Source organism: Colobus angolensis, unplaced genomic scaffold (assembly GCF_000951035.1).
Source record: "Colobus angolensis palliatus isolate OR3802 unplaced genomic scaffold, Cang.pa_1.0 Scaffold80, whole genome shotgun sequence".
Classification (NCBI taxonomy): Eukaryota; Metazoa; Chordata; class Mammalia; order Primates; family Cercopithecidae; genus Colobus; species Colobus angolensis.
Window position 1 is genome coordinate 12,449,353 of NW_012121821.1, and position 15,735 is coordinate 12,465,087.

General features: G+C 40.5%; 1 protein-coding gene across 1 annotated transcript; it reads right to left on the reverse strand.

Moving 5' to 3' along the window:
* Positions 1-14,468: 14,468 nt before the first annotated feature.
* Positions 14,469-15,441, reverse strand: PNO1 (partner of NOB1 homolog (S. cerevisiae)). Its single transcript, XM_011929366.1, is given in 2 exon segments — positions 14,469-15,363; positions 15,366-15,441. Coding segments are annotated over 2 exon segments (750 nt in total). The 3' UTR covers positions 14,469-14,689.
* Between the last annotated feature and the right edge of the window lie 294 nt (positions 15,442-15,735).

Here is a 15,735-nt window from a genome sequence, read left to right on the forward strand (position 1 = left end):
TGAAGCCAAGAAGAAAGACATCTTAAGATGAAGGGAAAGTGAGGGGGGTAAAGGCAGGCAGGGAGGGCATTGAGAAAGAGAACTGACAAAAGGCCATCTAATCTATTAAATGAGAAGCGACTGTTAAGACAGGTCATGGTAGATGAAAAGGAAAAAGTCAGCTAACAAGGAGGTGAAGAATGCTGGAAACTGATAAAAGTGTAATACAGGTTGGGGGTTGCAAACACAGATGGGGCCAGACAGATAACACACAAGGATAAAGCAGGCTGAGAGCAAGACGATCATGCAGCACTCTGGGTCTTTCACTTCCCACATTTGACAGAGGCATCAATAATTCTGTATCTAAGAAAAACAAGGGTGCAAGGCAATGATAAATGGCAACTGACACTTTGTCTCAGTGTCGAAGACAATAGGGAATGGTGGGGTCTGTGTTGAGCTGGAGAACGTACGCCCCATCTGAAGGCAAAAGCAGAAACTCAGCTCCAACAGACTGTTGTCGTGTGAGAATGCGGGCCCAGTGTTACCAGTTCCCCAATGTGTCCACAGAAAGAGAAATTTAGATTTTTATGCAAATCTCCTAAATTTTAAACATTGGAAAGAAAACATGACATAGGCCAAAAAAACAGGTTTTCAGGCATAATCTAGCTCACTGCTTGCCAGTCCAAGACCTACTGAATTCACTATGACTCCATTAAGTTTAATAATGAAAAAATGAGAAGGTAGAATGGTGATTTGCCAGAATGGTGGAATTGGGGGAAAGGCTTGTTGTTTGTTTTAGGATTAGGAAGAACTGAGCATTTTTATTGGCTAACAGGAAAGATAGCCTAATGAGAAAGAGATTTGAAGTAGCATGAAAGGGGGTGCAAACTAACATAACAAAGGTTTGTTTTATTGTGTTGGTGTCAGTATGCATTTTTTGATTAAAAATCTTTGTTAAGTACTATTTAGAATTAATTGATCAACAAGAAGTGACAATCGTATGAAACATGCTATTGTTACTTCATTTTGTAAAGAAGCTGGCCCCGCTGGCAGCCAGAATAATTTTATTATTGAAACAAGTGCTTGTGATGTGCCAACGGGGACTGCCATCATGGATAAAGAACATGTCACTGAGCAGCTAGCACCCCTCTTTTCAAACAATGCAACCCCCCTTCTGTGAGAAGGAACTTGGATTTGGTACTAACAATTCCCAAGTTTCTTATCATTTGGAGACTGGTTAATGTCTTCAGTGTGCCAAGAAAATAAAGCCAGAATGTGTCCAATTGTCCTGGTAAAGCTGCCAGTTCTTGTCGTCCAGCTTGGCTCAGTAAAGAGAGGGGAGGCAAAAGAGAGCCACAGACAGTCTGTAGATTTCAGAAGCCATGGCATGAGGGACATGACTCTTGGGCTGATGGCTGGTCCTGGATTCTGAAAGCCCATCAATACCTCCTCTTTCCAGATGAAACTAAGGCAAATTCAGATGGCACAAATAGATTGTCAAATTAATTTTATGTATTTTCTAACCCAGTCTTATAGGAAGACTGGAGATCTAGTGGACAAAAAAGGAAGGAAGGGAGCGAGTCATGGAGGCATGTTCCTTAAATGCCTTTCAAACCCTCTAAAGGAATAATCCACCTCTAGTATGTTGGTGCTTTAAAATATTGACTTTCTTCTCCCTGGTTTTCATGGGTCCTACCCTACATACCCAAACTAATTCCCCATTATTCCTGAAGTATGTTCTCTGCTCCTGCAGGCCAGTTAGAATGGTGATATCCTACAAAGACAACATGTGTTTATTTATTAAATATTTATAGAGTACATATTATGTGTCAGACACTATACTGGGTGATGGGAATCAATAGTGATTGACACAATCATGGTCCCTGCCCTATTAATGCATACCAGGTTCAGTTCTACTTCTGCCATCACTCATATTCTTCTCCGCAGGAATGCTTACCCTCCTTCTCCCTGCCTGGAAATACTCCACATTCCTTCTCTTCCAATAATCCTTCCCCATATATCACCAATTCATCAACTTCTTCTCTGAACCTCATCAGCCCTTATGAGCCTATAAAAGTAATGCAGCATTTAATGATATACTTCCCTGTGTCACCTACCCTTGTCTCATGAACTTTGTCTCCCCAGTGAGGCCATAAAGCCCTTGAGGGAAGAAACCATGTCCTTTATTTCTTCTCTGCCTTCCTTATGGACTAACACAAAACTTGGTGCATTTTAAGAATGTATTGCAGATGATTACTTTAAACATGGAATTTAAGAGTAGTTCATGAGCCCTTTGTATTAGTTCCCTATGGCTGCTGTAACAAATGTAACTTAAATGACTTTTTAAGTCACAAACTTGGTGACTTAAAAACACAGGAATGTATTCTCTTATTGTTGTGGAGGCCAGAGTCTGAAATCAGTATCATTGGGCCAAAATCAGGGTGTCATCATGGCCATACTCCTTCATGAAGCTCTAAGGGAGAATTTGTTTCTTGCCTCCTCCAGCTTCTGCTGGCTATCCGCATTCTTTGGCTTGTGGCCATGTCATTCAAGCTTGGCCTCTATGGTCATGTTGCCTTCTCCTGTTTTGTCTGTGTCAAACCTCCCTCTGCCTTTCTCTCATAAGGATGCCTGTGATTGCATTTAGGGTCCACCTAGATGATCCAGGATAATCTGCATCTCAAAATCTTTAAATTAATCACACTGGCAAAGGCCCTCTTTCCTTGTAAGGTATCATTTATAGGTTCCTGGGATTAAGGCCTGATTTCTTTGGGGCCCATTATTCAGCCTTAGATTTAGAACTTTTGATTTAATAAATCTGTAGCAAACAACCAAACAAAGTCAATTCAAATCATGAAGAATAGTCTCTCTCTTATCCAGGGATCTCTCATCCAGGGAATTTAAATATACAACAGCTAAGAATCAGAAAATAATGCAAAATAGATATCACAGAGTCTGCCAGTAGGAGAGACATCCTAGGGTTAAAATTATTCAGAAGGATTCACTATTGGGAAAGCAATAGTTTGAAATAAGTTAAAAGTGTATTATTTTTTAACATGTCTCTCAGGATTAAAAGAAGACTATTTCAAAGTAGGATACCTGGGAAAACCATAAATTCAGATTAATTTTTTTCCCAGGGAAGAGAGTCTTCCTAGTGGTATTCAGCCACAAAACCAATCTTTTCCCACCTAAAACTGCAGGTAGAGATAATATCCATTCCCTTTAGGAAAGTGGTAAGACAATTCAGGCCAGGTAGACCACAGGTAAACTGTGTTGTTTAGTGTAGTTTGGACCTCAGCATGACCAGAGAAAAACTCAGCCACTGGGGTTTTTGACTGTTCAGGAGGCTAAGACAGAATCCCTAAGAAGGTGCATCCTTACAAAGGTGGAATCCCAAAGAAGATTGCCTAAAGTCTGAATGCAGTTTTAAAACACATGAAAGATCATTGGGGAGTGTGGTCTAAAAAGCAGCAAAATTCTAGTTTTTAGAGTTCGAGTTGTACAGGATTGAGTTGTGCTCCAATAACTGACATGATGCAAACCCAGAGGTAGTTTTTAAGGTCCCTGCTTACATGTACATGAAGAGACAGTGAAAAACTTCAGGCCACAGAACTCTGAGGTTCGGGAACAACTCTCTTATGTGAAGGCACTGCTGGTCAAACCAACCCAATCAACATGTAATTAGTTGAAATGTTTACTTAGTTGGCTTAGTAAATCTAGTTATCTTTCTCTTAGCAAGATTTAGGTATACTTAGTTACTAGATTTATTTTTAATGTTCTAGTGAAAGAATATCATTCATGGTCCACAATAAAAATATAAATCCTCACTGGCACCCAGCCATCATCCATTCACCCTGCAGGTTCCTCTAGTGAAATGGTGCAGGAGAGCATCTCCAGGGCCCACAGGTGTCAGTGCTTTTGAGCTGGTGAAGGTAATGACTACCCCGAGTCATCAAGAACAGGGCATATTGTGGTCTACACTCTTGTTGATAAGGCAGGAAAGTATATAATGCATTTTTAAATAATTTTCCACAGACACACTTTTTTTTTTTAGTGTTTTTAAAAGAAATTTTTTTTTCAGCTATCTGGAAATTTTCTTAGGAGAACAGCTCCCCTGAAGAAACCCAATCAAAGAGGCAATTCTTCACTCTCATTGATGTGACTCAAATCAACTTCCTCTGACTCCTCAAGACCCCAATGTGGATCTCAGTTTAATTCTCATCTTAGTGTGGACTTTAAATCATTTTCACATCATAACACGTCAACTGTTTATCTACCCTCTTTAATCTCAGTCTTGGAGCGAGAAACATAAACATTCTTCACGAGGCAGCTTTGTTTGTCCAGACCCTGTCCCCTGGAAAAGTTATGATCAGCAGGAAATGAAAACAACCAGCATTGCTTTTGTTTTCATTGATATTGGTGACATTTTGAAAATGGAACACCTAAAGCCAAACCAAATTCCAGACCTCATTCTGACCAAAATCCGAATCGAGGAACTTCATGCGGAACATTAAAAACTCAATTGTCTCCAGTTACAGCTGAATGAAAAGCTCAGCTTAAAACTGGCAATGATTTACTTCCTACAAACATGCTTTGTTTCTGGCTAACTTGTCAGCTCATAAAAAACGCCTCTGTACAAGCAGCTGTCTCATTCAAGACGCTGAATCCTTTCATGGTCGTCAATACAAATGTGTTACACAGAACCCAGTCCAGGACCCTTGCTCTAAAACCCTGGCCCAGAGTGTGGGCCTCTCTGCTTCCCTGGTATGCCTTTCTTCTAATTTGATGACTTGCATTTTCAATAAATGGTTATAGAAAATGCCATGCTCTTCATGGAATCCCCTCATCATGCTGCTTCCCAGAAGCCTGTTTATGGAAAAAGCTGGCCTCAAGGCAAAACAGAGGAGGTCTCTGAAGTTTCCAATTCTTAATCCTAGCTCTCGCTCTTAGCGGGTTTTGGCCAATTTAATGTCTTTATATCTTTAAATGTTTGCTTAGTGAGTTGAGCAGCTTGCAGTGACCACCCTGAGCTAGCCTGCTAGGGAGAAATCAAATCAAAATTATGGGAAGCCATTTTGCAAATATAAAGCAGTTGATGAATAACTGTAATATCTTTCCCAATGAGCCAGTAAATAAATTGAGGACACATCTGAGATGCCTCATTATTTCCTGGATTCTTTAGAGAGGCACTGTCAACCTAACTTCAATGTCAATGGTAATATATGCCATTGTACAGACTGGAGAGTGGACAGTAGCTTAAAATAAGTAGCCCCTTTTACTCTTCCTGATTCTGCTTTGCTCATGTTCCTTCACTCACCCGGAATGACCTCTTTTCTCATTGCATGCTGCAAATCTTCTCTGAGAACTGGTACACACTCCTTCCTTCAAAGCTCAATCTCTGCTAAATTTTATTAACTCCGACCTAATGGGAAGACGATTCCAGGTGCTTGAAATTCTCAGACGTAATTCCCAGTTTTGACATGCATTGGTGGTGTGACCTAGGAGATGTCACTTCACATCTCTGAGCTCCAGTTTTCTGAACTATTAAAATAGGACTAGGAGTGCCCTCCTTGAAATTAGAGGATCTTCCCCATCCAGGCTCATTTTGGTGTACAGTTAGGGGATCAGTAAAGATTGAAACCACACAGTTGCCCCGAGGCAGGGTCTGTTTAGGCCCTCTCACCAGAGCCTTGGGTTGACTCCTGACTGAGCAGAATATATAGGAAACATCTTGGTTGAGGCAAAAGACATTCAGAAATCTTTTTTGAGTGTATATTATGTAGTAGATATGGTTCCATAGTGGTTATGGGCTAAATTGTGTTCCCTTAAAATTCATACGTTTAAGTCCTAATCTCTAGAACCTCAAAATGTGACTGTGTTTTGAGATATGGTCTTTAAAGAGGCAGTTGAGGTTAAATGAGGTCATTAGAATGAGTCCGAATTCAGTATGACTGGTGTTTTCCTAAGGCCAGATGATTTGACACAGACGTATGAGGAGACAATAAAAAGACATAGGGCGAAGACAGCCATCTACAAGCCAAGGAGAGAGACTTCAGAAGAAACCAACCCTGCCGACATGTTAATCTTGGACACCTAGCCTCCAGAACTGTGAGGAAATAAATTTCTGTTGTTTAAGCCGCCCAGTCTGTGGTATTTTGTTATGACAGTTCAAGCAAACTAATAGTCACTGACCTCCTACTTTTCAGAAACTATCCCCCACTTAAAACATCTACCCAATTTCAAATTTAATGGACTTACTTCACTGATTTTTTTGTTGTTTTTGTCTTTGTTTTTGAGACAGAGTTTCACTTTTGTCGCCCAGGCTGGAGTGCCACGGCACGTTCTTGGCTCACTGCAACCTCCGCCTCTTGGGTTCAAGCGATTCTCCTGCCTCAGGCTCCCAAATACCTGGGAACAAGTAGGCGAGCCAACACACCCAGCTAATCAGAGTAACTTTTTTAAACCCAATTTCTTACACTAATCAATGACACTCAGCTGTTTCATCTGGAACCACACAAGGCTTAGCCTTGCCTAAACCATCAGGTCCTTTCAGAGATTCTTCTTACCACTGAGACATCTAACCTCCCTGACCATGTACTCTTCTTAGCATAGCACGTTCTCTACTATGTATCCTTTCTCTCTCTTCCTCTCTCTCTCTTTTTTTTTCTTCTCTCTCTCTCTCTCTCTCTCTGAAATCCTGTGCTGACCTCAGGTCTCCAAACCATAGGCTAGAAAAAGAAGCCAAATAAATTTGATGCCTGAGAAGATGAAGATGATTCACTTTTTTTCTCCAGAGTTCATGACTTTGGAGTTGTGTCCCCTATGCACAGGGAAACAAGCCCTGGGGGAAGTAAGTATCTCTTACAGATGATTCATACTACCTTCCACTCTCTCTCTCCAATTTCCCTGGATTAGAGGAAGAAGAGAATGAGGAACAGCAGCAGCAGATCTCCCATCTACCAACCACTCCCCCCACTGCAATGAGATGAGACTCAGGGAACACATTTGAGTAATTTGAGTAATTAACCCCTTTTAAGTTAGGCAACAGGAAAGGACGTCCAGGACAGGCACTTAACCAGCCTCTCCTCTCTGGCTGATACTGGTGCCAACCTTGACTCCTCTCTTAGCTTTTCACTATCAACACTTGGCCCCAGGGCACTAATGGAGTAAACCAGTCCGCCCTCCTACCTACTGGGATGCCGCATCCACCTTTTCCCCAGCACAAGTCCGGTAGCACTGAGTGCATTTCACAGCTGTGTATATAGACTTGTGTGTGTTTTGCTTTGACTGTAAAGCAAGGTCTAGAGTGCTCCTGTTTTATTAATGTTCAGATGAGTGTCCTGGAGCCATGGAGTGAAGCTGAATTAAAACTAAGAAGTATCATTTAGCTTTTTATTGTTATTTCCAACCGAAAGCTACTGTAATTGTTAAAGTACCTACACAGCACCTTACATTTGTATTATCCTTTACAGTTTAGAAAGTACTTTTGCACACATTTGATCTAATAACCCAGGGCAATTTTTTGTTATCATGTTATCAATGAAAAATTGAAGTTTGGGGAAGTAAATGATGTATGTGCTCGAAGTGTCACAGTTACTAAGTGACAGAGGTGGGACTCTACCACAAGTCTTCTAAAGCTTCTGTGTTCTGTGACCTATAGCAGGCTTTGGAATTTAAATATAGAGATCCGAGAAATATCCATACTATGCCAGACACAGTAATAAGTGTCTTCATATATCTCATCTGATATAAACTCCACAGCAACCCTGAAATGATCATAGGACTACAAAATATTTCCATTTATCCAGATACATGTGTACTGCATGAAGAGGGCTGGGGAAGAGGATGAGTAATGGTAATAAAAGAGTCCAGAGAGACAAAGATAATTAGATGAGTGTTTATTATTTCCATTTAACAGATAAGAAAAAGGAGGTTGAAAGAGGATACGTGAATAGCCAATGGAAGAATTTTAGTTGGAACCTAAAATTCCAAAAAGCAATGAATTGATTATTCCAAAAGCAGTGAATCGATTCACCAACACCTAGCTGGGCTCTTCTGAATTCTAACATCTGTACTGTTAGCGAAAGAAGGTGATGAAAGGTAACCCAAGGAAGATCTGAAAATAATTGAAGTACAGATGCAAAAATACCAATGGGCACTGCCTCATACACAGACAATTACAGCAAAATAGTCCAACTCTGGTAGAATTCACCTCATACCAACTAAGGGAGCAGCTTAATATCTCCTCTTGTCAGAGATTTTTCCAGATGAAGGAATTAAAGACAAGCCCGAGTCAAAAGAATAATAAAGCAGGTAAAAACTTGTATTGAACAAAGACAGAGAACCATTCTTGTGATTGGCAAGCCATTGGTCATGGTTCAGTAACACAGTGAGATGGTCTCGTTCCCTCTGTGACTCACATGATTCTCTTCCAGAAAGACTGGCTGCCAGGATGTGAGTAGCCAGCTCAAATAATTGCAGGGTACTCTCTGCCACTGGGACTCTCGTTTCTGTAAAGCTCACATCTCTCGCTAATCAGAGGAGGGTTTTCACATGACCCAGCCAAAGAACCCGCCTTTGACATCTCAGGCAAATTAAGGGGAGATTTTGAGAAACAAGTACAGGGAATTAAGATTCTGGTGGAGCTGCTTAGCTTATTTGAGAGGAGAATATAAACATAATAACTTACATGCCACTGTCAGTGTTAAGTCTCTGCTTGCCTCATCTTAATTAATCCTCACAACAACCCTATGAGGTAAGTACTATTATCCTCTACATTTTAAAAGCAAGAGCACAGAGACACAGAGAGGTTAAGTAACTTGCCCAAAGCCACACAGCTAGTAATGGCAGAGCCAGAATTCAAACCCAGGTGTGCAGGAGAGAAAGCAAATTCTGTTTATTAGAGCATCACATGCCATCATCCTAGTTTTAGGGTCTCTGATGAAGAAGAGAGAAGAGACCTGGACACTCAGGGTGCTTTCCTCCCACAGTACCTTACCTTCTCCTAGTTCCTACGTGAGCCCCTTAGCAATTCAGTACAAACAGAAGAAACTAGAAATGATGGGGAAATTGAATACAGCGGTGATATCACAACTGTTCACTCTATACATTCATTGTTTTCTCCATCCCTGTTCTCCATCTTTTTTGACAGGGAGAGACCAGAAGTTTCTACTAGGAACCTGTAGTTTAAGCAAGAAGAAAGCAGAAACTGCATACCAAGTGTGGCAGCCTCCATGACTGGACTCGCTACCTCCCTGATCTACAAGGATCCCAGTTACTTAGCATTCAGGGTATCCTATCAGTCAGTCTATGCAGAGATGGTTGTTCCTGGGCTATTTCTATAGATTCCCTACTTCATTTGAATTTATTTTGCCTGCATGTCAGTTTCAGAAAAATCCTTTAATTAATTATATATTTTAAAGTGCCTGATCATATGCCATATGTACAGGGTACAATTGTACAGGGTACAATTATATATTTTAAAGTGCTTGATCATGTGCCATATGTACAGGGTACAATTTTTTAAATCAATGAGGGGAAAAATCACTTATAGGGCTTATCAGCTGGAACATTTGTGTTTCACATATAAAAGGGGGGCTAGGAAAGAAATATCCAAGCCCCAAAATACCCAAACTCTACAACTTTGCCTAGATAGGGTTTTGCCTTGCAATGAAGTTTGTTGTGAAAGCCCCCAGAGGTTAAGAATGAACCTGCTCAAGCATGGAAACCTCAGGAAGTAGGAAGGAGTGATCGGCCCCTAAAAAAGCAGAACCAGAGATCACCATCAAAAGTTATCTTGCTGCCTGGAGAAAAAGGTTATCCTTTACCCCTGGGTTATTGAAAGAAGCAAACTAGTAAAAACACAAGAAAACCAAAACACATGTGCCAAGGTCACAGGTGATTTGATCAGTGCTGCTTTCCTACAGCCAGACAAGTCTGGGTACCTGGCAGACTCAGGCTTCTGCTCTGAAGTAGGGAGAAGTGAGGTTGTGGGCATTTCCCCGCTGTAAAAGGAAAAGCCAATGCAAGAGGGAGTGGGAGAGTAATCCCAGCTGCTCGGTCCAGCACCCTGCACATGAGTTTCCTGGCTAATAATTGCACAGCAGCTACAGCATAAATAACAACAGTAGCAGGTGGCAAACAGAGGATAAAAATAACAATAGGGCAGGGCATGGGGCTCACACCTGTAATTCCAATACTCTGGGAGGTCAAGGCGGGCGAATCACCGGAGGTCGGGAGTTTGAGACCAGCCTGACCAACATGGAGAAACCCCGTCTCTACTAAAAACACAAAATTTAGCTGGGCGTGGTGGCTCATGCCTGTAATCCCAGCTACTTGGGAGGCTGAGGCAGAAGAATCGCTTGAACCTGGAAGGCAGAGGTTGCAGTGAGCCGAGATCCAGCCATTACACTCCATCCTGGGCAACAAGAGTGAAACTCTGTCTCAAAATAAATAAATAAATAAATAACAATAGCTACCATTTGTTTAATGCCTACTGTGAGAACAAGTCTTTCACTGGACATTTTTACATGTATTATCATATCATAATCTATACGATAAATGGTGTTATCCTTATTGCACAACAAACTAATAGAGGATTAAAATACCTAGGTCAGAGTTGCATAGTTAATATAAGAGTCAAGATTCAAACCCAGGTCTTTATGAATCTAAGGTTTAGGGGAAACCATCACTAGCACTCAAGTTTGCCACTGCTTTCCAAGAATCAGAAAGCTGAATGAATCACAAATCTCTACCACCAGTGATTCCAGCTGTCTGCCACACCACAGCAAATGATTTCCAGGGGATTACCTAGAGATTGCTACAAAACCTCACATCCCGTAAAGCCTTTACATCTACCCTCTGCTGCTGGAGGAAAAAAATGTGTATCATTGTGCTCCTCTTCTGGGTCCAGCTCTCTCACAAGTGCCTTCTAGTGACAGCATCTACGTGACAGACCACTATTGGCAAAGAATTCTGAAAATGTAGTTCCCAGGCTACTAGCCCTGTAATAAAAGGAAGTCATAGAATAGAGTAAGAATGAATCTACATTGCCTAAAGGCATAGTCAGGGATATCACTACAACAATCTGGAATTTAGAAAAATGTGTGGAGGTAGTTATAATCCACTACTGAAAACTCTGTAATGGGGAAGGCATGGCTATACTTTAATGGAAGCAGCTGATGAACCAAAACCACAGACGGAATATTTTGGCCACTATTTTGCACCCTGGCTAATATTTTCAAGCTGGTCAAGTACTTTTTTACAGATTCAAAGTTTCAACAGCCTCCGGAAGGAAAGGAATGTACAGCTGAAGTCTCTTTCCAGCCCTTCCTGTTCTTACCAGAGTCCCTTGTGAGAATCCTATGCACCAACAGTTTTAATTATTGGTAAAAGAACTCTGGGCTCTATTTTCCACTCTCAATGAAAATTCCTACCTGCTGGCTTCCTAACCCACTAAAAGCACTTTTCTGCTTACTCTAATTTCTTGAGGAAAGGCTTTAATTTTAATGACTGAATTAGCTGAAATGACTTAAGGAAAATATGGGTTAATTTTTAACTTAATTTCAATGATTGCAGTTACATTCTATACTTACATCCTGAGGGCAATTACTTCCAATATTTATAACTCTTTCTTGACTCCATATTTCTCAATATTATGCTTATACTGCTAGTTCTTGATTTTTCCATTTAGATGTTAGGTATTGACTGTTTATTATAAAAAAGGAGGACTTCGCTTTCTTATCATTCAACATACACACATACACAAGCATACAACTTGGCTTTTCATTCATCCTCCTAAAATAATGTTTTGAGTTAAGTCAGTATTCAGTATTACATTATTATGATCAGATGACATTTATTCACAGCTGCATCATGTAGTTTTCTGTTACTGTATTTCTTTTCTTATAAACTTTTTTGTTTTCCTTATCTTTGTCCCCCTTGCTTAAATTTTCAGTAATCACTAAGTCATTGGCAACCTTTCTAACATAAGGAATAATCAATCTCCTTTCAACAGGCTGAAACATATCTCTTGGTATTATATTTTCTTGGAGACACCTTCAGGAGAGTGAATACCAACGGAGATTCCAAATGGAGAGATACCAAAATACAAGAAAATATGAAACAGAGAAGTATGTTTTGCTCTGGGGGAACAGCCACTCTCCGGAAGGTATCTCCAAGAAAATATGCTACCGAGAGATATGTTTTGCTCTGGGAGAGCGACCATTCTCCTGAAGGTATCTCCAAGAAATATGTTTGCTCTCTGGACTTACTGCCCAGCTACCATTCTGAGATAACCTGCTAACATCAGCCAGGGACTTGGACACTGTACCTCATGAAATGTTCCTGGGCACTCCTTTGAATCTCCTCTCCCCGTGAGGTGGTGGTGGTGGTAGTGACGGTGGTGGTAGTGGTGGTGGTGGTGGTGGTAATAGTTATGTTTTCCCACAGCTGGGCCAGAGATTCCCCTCCACATTCTGACTACCTGCTGCTCTTCTTAGATGATCCTACATGTGTCCTGGGCATGTGAAAGTAGGGCACTGGTGTATTCCAGAACCTGAGAGTCTCCCAGTGCCCCTGTGGCCAGTATGTCTGAATGGGAAATAATGGAGAGATACCAAAATATAAATGTGTGCGAAGGGTTTCCAAGAAGTTGTTATCCAAACCATTTCTGGAAATAGATGATAACATTATTTCCTAAAACCCAGGATGCCAGAAAAAGAGAGACAGACTGTAATAAATGGCACGATATAAAAATTAGTTTCAAAATCCCAGTGTTTTTCTCTTTTTCAAGCCAATTGCTTTGTGCTAAATGATATCACCACGGGTCTATGAGTGAGTTCTGTGTAGGCCCAGTGCCCAAAACCTTTTTCCAAATCCATTTTCTAAAATCACTGATGAGGCCATTGCTCCATGGAGTACGGACTTTGGCTCCTTTCCTCAAATTCAAATATTAGATAATAAATATGCTATCACAAAAGTTTGGTTAGCTGAGGCTCCCTGGAAAGCCAAATAGCAAAACTGAAAAAAAGCACAATTTTGCCATGTATTTCATGGGGAATACAAAATGCAACTGATTTAGACCTGGAGTGAGTGTCATTTTTCCCCACTGCACACAGAACCCAGCAGAACCCATCATTCTATAAACATTTCTATATACATATACATGCATATGTACACACACACACATATCTATATATAGTAGTATGAATCATAACATCAAGATTAGCTAATATTTTAATCAGTAACACTCTAATAAATGGTATTTGTGCCCTACTAAAAGTAGGGCAATTGATTAGCAATAGATTTCCATGAGCCCCCTTCACCCTTAAAAAAATTATATAAATCAATTTTAGAAGACTTTTATGTTCAAAGTACTTTTCTTAGGTGAAGAATAACTTACACACAGTAAGATATATAACTATTAAGTACACAGCTTGATGAATATTTACATATGTAAACACCCATGTTACCACCATCCAGATCAAGATATAGACTATTTCTATCATCCAGAAAGTTCCTTTATGCCTGCATGTTATTAGGTTCATTTTTAATGGTAAACATAATTTATTGCTAACTTTATATTATGAGAATATTTGATTAAACAGAACTCTGAGCATTCCAGGTAGAAAAGAAAATGAACATTTATCGAGCAAATGAAATTTTCTAAGCACTTTGACATTTCATGCTAATCCTGTTAGGTGTAATTATCTCCACTGAGCCAATGAAGAAACTTGGGCTCTGAGAGCTTAAGGGGCCTTTCCAATGTCTCTTTGTGTGTGTGTGTGTGTGTGTGATGTAGGTCTTTAATTTTTAAAACTGCAAAACAGGTTCCAAGATGAGCTCTTACTGATGTATATGGTGTAGTACAATATAGCCAAAACCACTGCTTATGACCTCTCAAATACTCATACATCAAGGCCAGGCACAGTGGCTTATGCCTGTAATCCCAGCACTTTGGGAGGCCGAGGTGGATGGATCACTTGAGGTCAGGAGTTCGAGACCAACCTGGTCAACATGGTGAAACCCCATCTCTACAAAAAACACAAAAAATTAGCCAGGCATGGTGGTGGACACCTGTTGTCTCACCTACTAGGGAGGCTGAGGCAGGAGGATCACTTGAACCCAGGAGGTAGAGGCTGCAGTGAGCTGAGATCACACCACTGCACTCCAGCCTGGGTGACAAAGTGAGACCCTGTCCCCCAAAAAATATTTACACATCACCCAGTAGTAAGGAAGGGTTATCATTCAGAGAGGTTTTTCTCAAATAATCTATTAAATTATAATTATAAAGAAGAAATGTTTATAAATTTTTATGAAGTTATAAATTTATAAATATAAAAGTATAAATTCATATAGAACTGTTTAAACTTATTCATATAGAGCTGTTTTAACTTCTTGTTTAAAGAAGTTTCCCTCTGAGAGGATTACAGACTATGCAATCTGCTACATGTGATTTCAGATAAATGATAAATTATACCTAATGTGTAAGTATAATAGAATCAGTTTTTGATATTTAAATTATTCTAAAACCTGTTGAGTGTGAATACTCTTAAATCTTTCTTTTCTGTTTATGCTTCTGGCTGAGAATGGAAGAAGGGACAGAGGCTTCAAACGACTGAAATTCTTCACATGGTTTCTTGTGACCGACCACTCATAAAGTATTTTTCTCCAGAGTCCAAAGGCAAGATAAAAAGTCTCTGACTTGAAATCAGAAATCATCTGCTGATCTGCTAGCCACAGCTCGAATATTGCCATAAACCTTGGAAGGAGGATTTCCCAAGATTAGGTTGCAAATGGCAATTCTTGCCATCTTGATGTTTTGGAAGAAGCCAAGGATGTGAACTTTAACATCAGCCAAAACTATCCGCGTCCATGTCACATTCTCTATGGTGAATTTGGTTTTTCCTCCTTTGCCAGCAATTCTTCCTATTGCTCCGGATAAATGGTCTCCCTTTAGGGGTTTAACATCTGTAATTTCAAAAGACTCTAGGAAGAGGTCATCCAACCTGATGAGGGCAAGTGCATCCTCCACCTAAAAGCCTAGAATAAAAGCTTTCACAAAATCAGCTGCTGTTGTCAGAGCACTAACATCCTTGGTTTCTTTACAAGTCCTGATTTCTACATTCCTTGATTTCAAGTTAAAGTGTATCTGAAGTCCCCGATGTTCCACAATAGGAGTAAATATCTTCATCCAGTTTTCTTTCAATGGTGTGTATCTGTTAGCTGGGACTGGAATTTTCCTTGTTTCTTCTTTCCCACTCAGGAGCCCATCCCCACAGAGGGGTGGGAAGACGGGCCTCTTCGCTGGCCTGGCCTCCTCTGTGTCCATCCGGCCCGCATCCCCGCCCTCTCCCGCTGTAGACAGCTGTTCAGCCTGTCGTTACTTCCCCGGCCCTTGCGGGTGACCTGGGTAAAGCCCTCCTCTGACCCGGAGCTCTGCGCTTCCATTTCAGATTCCATCCCCCCTCCAATGTCTTATAGTCTGTAAGCAGCTCTGAAGCAGACTGAATCGCTTAAGCCCAGGAGGTAGAGGTTGCAGAATGAGACACTGTCTCAAAAAAAAAAAAAAAAAAAAAAAAAAGAATAGGAGGGAAGAAGAGAAAGATAGTGCCCATACCTTAACTATGCCTTAAAAACAAAAATATGTTGTTTTTTTAATCTCTTTGAAACATCTTATCTTTGATACTGATTTTCAAGTTCAGGGCCAGGAATAAAGGAAGAGTGTTAACTAGACTCAAAACGACCTGCAATTCA